This window comes from Dipodomys spectabilis, unplaced genomic scaffold, assembly GCF_019054845.1.
Source record: "Dipodomys spectabilis isolate Male_0828 unplaced genomic scaffold, ASM1905484v1 ptg000030l, whole genome shotgun sequence".
NCBI classification, from domain to species: domain Eukaryota; kingdom Metazoa; phylum Chordata; class Mammalia; order Rodentia; family Heteromyidae; genus Dipodomys; species Dipodomys spectabilis.
The window spans coordinates 9,724,860-9,731,668 of NW_024870707.1; the positions used below are offsets into that span (position 1 = coordinate 9,724,860).

Below are 6,809 nucleotides of genomic sequence, written 5' to 3' on the forward strand. Positions count from 1 at the left end.
CTGGCATCAGAAAAATGACCTTCCTCCCCGCCCCCCCAAGTTCTAGCCTCCCCTCTTGCTTCCTGACGGCATGGCAATCCTTGGCCAGAGGGAATCAGGACTGTTCAAGCCTGCCAACATCACTGCACCCCCAGCTCCCCAGCCACTTCAAAAGCTTGGTCTGGGAGCCAGTGCTGGGCTATCGTCATGGCTACACGGCCCTTAGGAAGGCCTGCAGTCACCTGGGGAGAAATTGAGCTGGCAGCATGTGTAAAGCAGTGTGTCCCCCCTAAAAGACCAGCCAAGCCTGTGAGCTGCTCAAAGGCATATCCTACTTTTATTAAAGGGCCCGCGCCGCAGAGTCAATATAAAAACACAAAAAGTCCCATCAGTTTAATAACAATAAAAAACCCCAAAAGTGGAAAACTGAGGGGGCAAGGGAAGACGCCCCTAGGCCAGGGGCACAGAGGGAGCCCTGCTCAAAGCACCAGGCCTGGCTGCAGGGTTCCCTGGTATTGCTGTTGCTACGAGGTCAGGGGGCAGCGATTGTCCTGTGGGAGCCACCATCCGGTTCACCTGGGTCAGGGACCCTTACTTCTTCTGGGGTGTGCTCAGCTTCTGCATGCCCCGGATCTTGTCCAGCAGGCCAGAGATGAAGGCCTAGACAAAGACGAGGCTGTTAGGGAGACCAGACCCCAAGATGACAGAGGAGAGTGTGCCTCACCTGGCCACCACCCTCTGGGGAAACCACTTACCTCAGTGGGTTTGTAACAGTCAACCAACAGCTCCTGGGTAGGACGGGGAGAAAAGTACACGGTAACTTCTCACGAATGGGGCCCACAGATCAACTATACCCACTCCAAGGAACTTGAATACTGGGGACAGACTTGTGTAACATCAACCTCCTATTTTGAAGGGAGAGGCTGAGGCCCAAGGCCCCACAGCTGGCTGACCCACACCAAAGAAGGCTGCCTACAGGCCTTGCACCTCCAAGGGGCAGTGCTTCCAGGCCCAGACACTTCACCTTGACCCTGGCAGCCCGGGTATCATCGCTCTCCATGTCTAGGAGTTCGTCCACATCGATCTCCAGCTCTGGGATCTCCTCTTCCTGGAGTAAAGAGAGGGGTTGACAAAGCCTGAGTCAGGAACCGGTACTCAGAAGGGCTCTTGGGCTGAGTTCCCTGCCTACCTCAAGCCCGGCCCAGCCCTCTTTGCCCAGCAGATGACAGCTGCTCTGGGAAGGAAAACAGACCAGGCCTGTGCCAAGGCAAATTGCCCAATGGGGAGGGGGGGGGAGAGGGCTTCCTGTCCCTGCCAGTGGGCACCCAGGGTGCCAGACAGACAGAACTGAGGACCTTGGGCTGCGAACCCAGCAGATGTATCTCCCCAACATCCGGGCCCCCCATCTCACAGTACACTAGTGAGGCCAGCTGTCCCAGCTCATCACAGCCCCCTCCCCCAAACACCTGTCACAGTTTCCTGGGAGTGAGGAGGAAGTGAAGGGTGAGGGGTCAGGGGGAAGGACCCAGGCCTGGTAAAGGGGAAACAAAGAGCCCAAGCTTTGGGGAGGGAGGGGGCGCCCACCACCCCTCCCCCCAGGGGACAGCTACCCAGTTCGGGGCTAGCAGCATTCCAGGGCCAGGCTAGGCAAGGCAGCGTGAGGCAAGCCCACTCCTCCCTCCACCCTGCCCCCGGGGGCCCTGAGTCACCATCTGAGCAAACCAGGAGTCACTGGGTGGAGGACCTGATCCCACAGAGCGGGCTAACCTGCCCACACACTAAAATGGAGTTCAGGCTAGCCCATTAAACAATAACCCAGACGCTTTAAGGTTCCCCTCGCCAACCAGTCTACTGTGCCTTTTAACTGCTGTCTAAACTAGCTGGCGCTAGGCAAGCTAGACAGAACTCGGTCCACGGCTGAGGCGGCCCTCGCCTGCTATCCCTTGGGGAAATCTGGAGGACAGCAGGCTTGACCTGAGCACTGCTGGGAGAGCGGGGTCGGGACGGCGAGGCTGAGGTTCGACCAGAAAGAGCACACACTGGGGGGCGGGGCGGGGCGTGCGGAGAGGGGGTGACAGGCGGCCTCGGGCCGGGGTGCCGGGCCGGGGTGCCGGGGCGGCGCGGGGGGCGCACCTGGCAGTCGTAGAGGCGCGTGAGCTGCTCCAGGATCCACTCCTCCAGGTTGAGGCGCTTCCGCAGCTCCTTGCGGTCGTACTTGACGGTGACCTTCCCCTGCCGCCTCACCGGGCCCTCGTCGTCCGCTCCGCCCGGGCCTTCACCTGCGGCCCCAGGGGGGCTCTGAAAGTACACGCGGGGCCCGGGACCGCCACTGCCCGGCCCGGGAGCCGGGGCTGCCAACGCCGCGCCCCCCGCGGGGCCGCTGTCCGCCATGGCGGCCGCCGGGGCCACGTGCGCGCGCCGGGCCCCTCCCTGCGCCGCCGCCTCCCGGACGCCCGCCGGCCGGCTCCGGGCCGCCCGCCCCGCTCGCCCGCTCGCGTGTGCGCTGGAGCTCCGCTCCGTGCGGCTCGGGCGGCGGCGGGGGCGCCCGGGGGCAGCTGCAGCCTGCGGAGCCCCCGGGCCTGGCCTGGCCGCGCCCCGCCCCCTCCCCGATCCGCCCGCCCTTTGTCCCCCGCGGCCGCCGCCCGAGCCGCCGCCGCGCCGCCGCCGCCGCCGCCGCCGCCGCCGCTTTCTCTGTCTCGCTTTCTTCCCCCGCCCCCCGACCACACCCCCTTAAAGGGCCAGCCCCGCCGCGCGCCCCTCGCCGCCGCCCCGCCCCCCGCACGGGGGCTGAGGGTCCCGGCCCGGCTGGCCGCACCCCTCACCCCAGCGTAACCTCCAGGCCCCGAGCCCGCGTGTCCGGGGCGCCCCACTCCGGGGTTTGTGCGCCCGTCGAGACCCAAGTCCTCCTCTGTCTTCCCTGGGACGGGAGCCGGGGGGCCTCCCACGCGTGGGGCGGAGCGGGGGCCGGGGGAGGAGACGTGGGGGAACCCTGATGTCTGGGTCCCCCGACCGTGTGGCCGGCGAGGGGCGCGCGTGCTTCTCCACGCTGACCAACACGTGGACCAGGCTCCGCGGGGATCGAGGCGTGGGGAGGCGGGCCGGCGCCGTCCAGGGGGCCCGAAGCCCCGGGTGTGTGTGTGGGGGGGGGGGGTTCTCGCCGGGAGGGGCGGGTTCCGCCCATGCCCCCTACGGAGAGACCCGGATGGGGGCGCGCGGAGCGGGCTCCCAGGGCCCCGACCCGAGCCCGCCACCGCCCACCGGCCGAGATGGCGGCTGGCTGCGAATTGTGGGAAATGTAGTCCGAGCCACCCCTGGCCCGAGAGCCGGGAAGCGCCAACTTGGGGCTGGACTGGGCGCTGCCCTGGCCGCCGGCAACCCGACCCTAGCCGGAGGAGGAAACTCCGACCGCAGACGGGGAAGCCTGGACTCGCGATAATAAAGGTAATAATAGCATCTGACCCCGAGCGATCGCTGGTGTGGACCTCCACCGTCCAGAGCAGCTGTGTCCGCCACGCGCACACACGGCTGACAGAATCCACAGAAATCACAATAAACTCACCAGCCTCCGCCGTTTCCGTTAGCTTTAATTCACCAGACACTGGGGCCATTGCCAATCACAGGTTCTTTTATTCTAATCTTAATTACTAATAGTGTCGGGTCACACGGGACAGTCACATAAGAATACGTGCAGGTTACAGTATAGCTCCAAAAAGGCTAAAGAGGCTCCAAGGTCCAGGGTTCTGTGCTGAAGGCAGCGCAGAAAGCTGCTATAAATGCAAGAAAAACACTCTGTAGAGCGCCAGGTCAGAAGTTCCGGGAGCCAGGCAGGCACGGAGGTGTCAACAGCTGAGACTTGCCACATGAAGGTCTAGGTGACAATTCTAAGCGTCAGTTTGAAGCAAGCTGGAGTCTAGGGACTTGAGCACAGGTCCTTCACTGTGGCCAGCTTCCTGGATGGGGCTGATGATGAGTGAGAAAGATGGTGGTGGTGGGATAATGTGGGTCTCTGTGTCCCTGGGTCCGCTAGGTGCCAGTCACAGGATGCTCCTTCATTTCTGTGACCCAGGCAAAGGCTTGCACCGTGTGATCATGTCTCTGGTTTTTCCTTTTTTTTTTTTTCTTTCTTTTTATCAGTGCCAGTACTGGGGCTCAACCTCAGGATCAGAAATCTGTTTTCTGGGGGCTGGGAAGGTGGCTCAGTGGTAGAGCGCTTGCTTAGCAATGCATGAGGCTCTGGGTTCGATTCCCCAGCACCACATAAGCAAAAAGAAAAAAGCCAGAAGTGGCACTGTGGCTCAAATGGTAGAGCGCTAGCCTTGAGCTGAAGAGCTGAGGGACAGCGCCCAGGCCCAGAGTTCAGGCCCCACAACTGGACCTAAAAAAAAAATTAAAAAAAAAAAAAGAAATCTGTTTTCTGCTCAATGCTGGTGCTCTACTATTTGAGCCACACTTACACTTCTGGCTTTTTGGTGGCTAATTGTGATAAGAGTCACAGGACTTCCTTTCTTGAGCTACTTTTGAACCTTGATCCTCAGATCTCAGCCTCTTGAATAGCTAGGATTACAAGCATGAGGCACCAGGGCCTGGCATCTGATATGGTTTTAAATACACTGAGTGTCCATGTGTTCTAGATTTAATTTGATAAGCTTATAAGTAGTAGTCTCTTATTTGCATAAATAAGTTATTTATTGGTCTCTGCCTCTTCTTGCCTGGCGCTGGACAGATGGTGGTTGTTTACTTGCATAAACAAGATGTAGAGTCATTCTGCCTCAGCATTCACACACAAAATGCAAAATGGAGTAAACTGCTTTATAAAAAGTCAGTTAGGGAAGGCACAGCCGGAAGGCCGCATGCCACACTCACTGGGTCAGTTCCAGCCTGGGGCTTGGGCTTCCTCTGCCTCAGCTCTTCCCCAACAATGATTCTGCCCTGCACACCTCTCTTAAGCCGGCTCTGTCTTCCAATTTATCCTTCTGATTTTCTGCATCTTTAAATTGTCCCATTTGTTCCTTTATTGTCTCCTTCTCAATTCTAGACTGCGAGCTTCTAGGCCCCAGAGCTGTGCGGACCAAAATTCCCAGGTCAGCCTCTGCCTCCTGAAATCTACATACATTAAGAAATCCCCTGGCAGGCTGGGAAGGTGGCTCAGTGGTAGAATTGCTTGCCCAGCATGCATGAAGCCCTGGGTTTGATTCCTTAGTACCACATAAGCAGAAAAAGCCGGAAGTGGCGCTGTGGCTCAAGTGGTAAAGCTCTAGCCTTGAGCAAAAGAAGCTTGGGGGACAGTGCCCAGACCCTGAGTTCAAGCTCCCTGACTGACAAAAAAGAAAAAGAAATCGCCAGGCTCCAGTAGAACCCCTAACTGCCAGAGCCACAGCTCAAGGCCCCATTCTATCAGTGAAACCAATGACTGAGTGAAACAAAGAATGCATGAACGGCTTGCTCAGAAGGTAGAGGGAAATTCATAGGAAGTTTGATTACAACACCAAGTAGGTTACTACGGGGCTAAACGGGGAGCTGAGATTTTGAGGTCCTGCATGACTCCCCTCCACTCACACAGGGTTTCTGCTTCTTCCAACCTCCACTCACCCAACAACGTTGTGCAGCTCTACCTGGGCTGTTTCCACGGCCAGCACACTCACCTCTCACAGTCCCAAAGAGGATCTCAGGTTCCCAGAAGCAGTTAGTCCTGGCCCCTGCCTTGTCTCGGGATGCTGGAGAGAGAAGCTTCTCCGAGCAGGTGGGGTTTAGAGAAGGGTAGGGATTGGCCTAGGCTTAAATAGCTATTGTTTTAACTAAACTCAAGGTTCCTCCCTTCACTCCGTAATTGGAGAGCTTCCACGGAAAAGACATAGGCTGTGAATGGGGTGCCGGGGGAGCTGGGGGGAAGAGGGGTGCAGGTTTCCAGGGATCAGTGCAGAGGAAGCTGAAGCTCCTTTCCTCCTAGACGCCATCCTTTGGCCTTAGTCTCAGTCTCCCTTTGGTAAGTCTGCAGGAGCAGGGAGGGGCGAGGCTTACCCCTGTCAGGCAGGCCCTGTCTATCCAGAGCCCAGCTCCTGCTCCAAGCCTGGCCTGATAGGGAGAGTCATTTTACCCAAGTCTGAGTACCCCACTGTGCTCTGCTTCTCCCCACCAGGGCAGGTCAGCTGGTTCAGAGCCTCAGCCTGGATTTTAGTCTTGGGGATGCTCCTGGATCAGAGGGTGGCATGTTTGAATGACCTGTAATATCACCACCCCTGTGGGAGCTGGGCTTGCAGCCTGGAAGAACTCCATTCCCCAGCACTGACCTTCTTCCGTCCAAGGAGGCTCTCAGGAGCACACCTGGGAGTGCTGGCCGCAGTCTTCTTGGAGGCAGGGCTGCCTGACACAGCACCCTGGCCTTGGAGGAGAGGGTCTGGGTTCAAATCCTGATTTTTGTCCACCAGGCTGAGATTGAGTTGGGCGAGTTCCCTTACCTATGCCAAGTCCCTACCACGAAGCCGATTATCCTGACTTTGTGGCTAGGGGTACCGGAGTGCTCTGGCGCCTGTATCCCTGCGCTTGCTGGTCTGTGAGTCCTCCTGGGGCTGCTTCCTCATCCTTCCAGCCTCAGGCTGTGGCCTCGGAGCCCCACCCCTCCTGTTGCAGGCCCCCTCCCACCGGAGTGCAGCTCAGGCTGCCCGCAGCAGGGGCCCTGGGGAGGGTCCCGTGGGCCTAGACTGTTCCCTTAATCGAGGGTAGAGGCCGGAAGAACTGCCTTCCTTCCACCATTACTGCTTGCTTGCCGAGAAACCCATTACCATTACCAGGGTGAAGAATGTGTCCAGGAGGAAGGAGGCCTCTAATGGTGT

At 59.1% G+C, this 6,809-nt stretch overlaps 1 protein-coding gene across 1 annotated transcript; it reads right to left on the reverse strand.

Annotated features, from left to right (window-relative positions):
- Nucleotides 1-289: 289 nt before the first annotated feature.
- Ppp1r14b (protein phosphatase 1 regulatory inhibitor subunit 14B) lies at nucleotides 290-2,670 on the reverse strand. Its single transcript, XM_042676154.1, has 4 exons — nucleotides 2,113-2,670; nucleotides 1,004-1,087; nucleotides 735-767; nucleotides 290-639 (listed from the first exon to the last, which is right to left on the reverse strand). The coding sequence occupies exons 1-4, from the start codon at nucleotides 2,368-2,370 to the stop codon at nucleotides 571-573; spliced, it is 444 nt and encodes a 147-aa protein (XP_042532088.1). The 5' UTR covers nucleotides 2,371-2,670; the 3' UTR covers nucleotides 290-570.
- Between the last annotated feature and the right edge of the window lie 4,139 nt (nucleotides 2,671-6,809).

Excerpts from the sequence above, each read along its gene's own strand:
- Ppp1r14b (XM_042676154.1), bottom strand. The coding sequence starts at position 2,370 with ATGGCGGACAGCGGCCCCGCGGGGGGCGCGGCGTTGGCAGCCCCGGCT. Across the intron at positions 1,088-2,112 it reads CGCGCCTCTACGACTGCCAG|GAAGAGGAGATCCCAGAGCT; the intron begins GTGCGCCCCCCG and ends TCTTTACTCCAG. Across the intron at positions 768-1,003 it reads CCCGGGCTGCCAGGGTCAAG|GAGCTGTTGGTTGACTGTTA; the intron begins GTGAAGTGTCTG and ends CGTCCTACCCAG.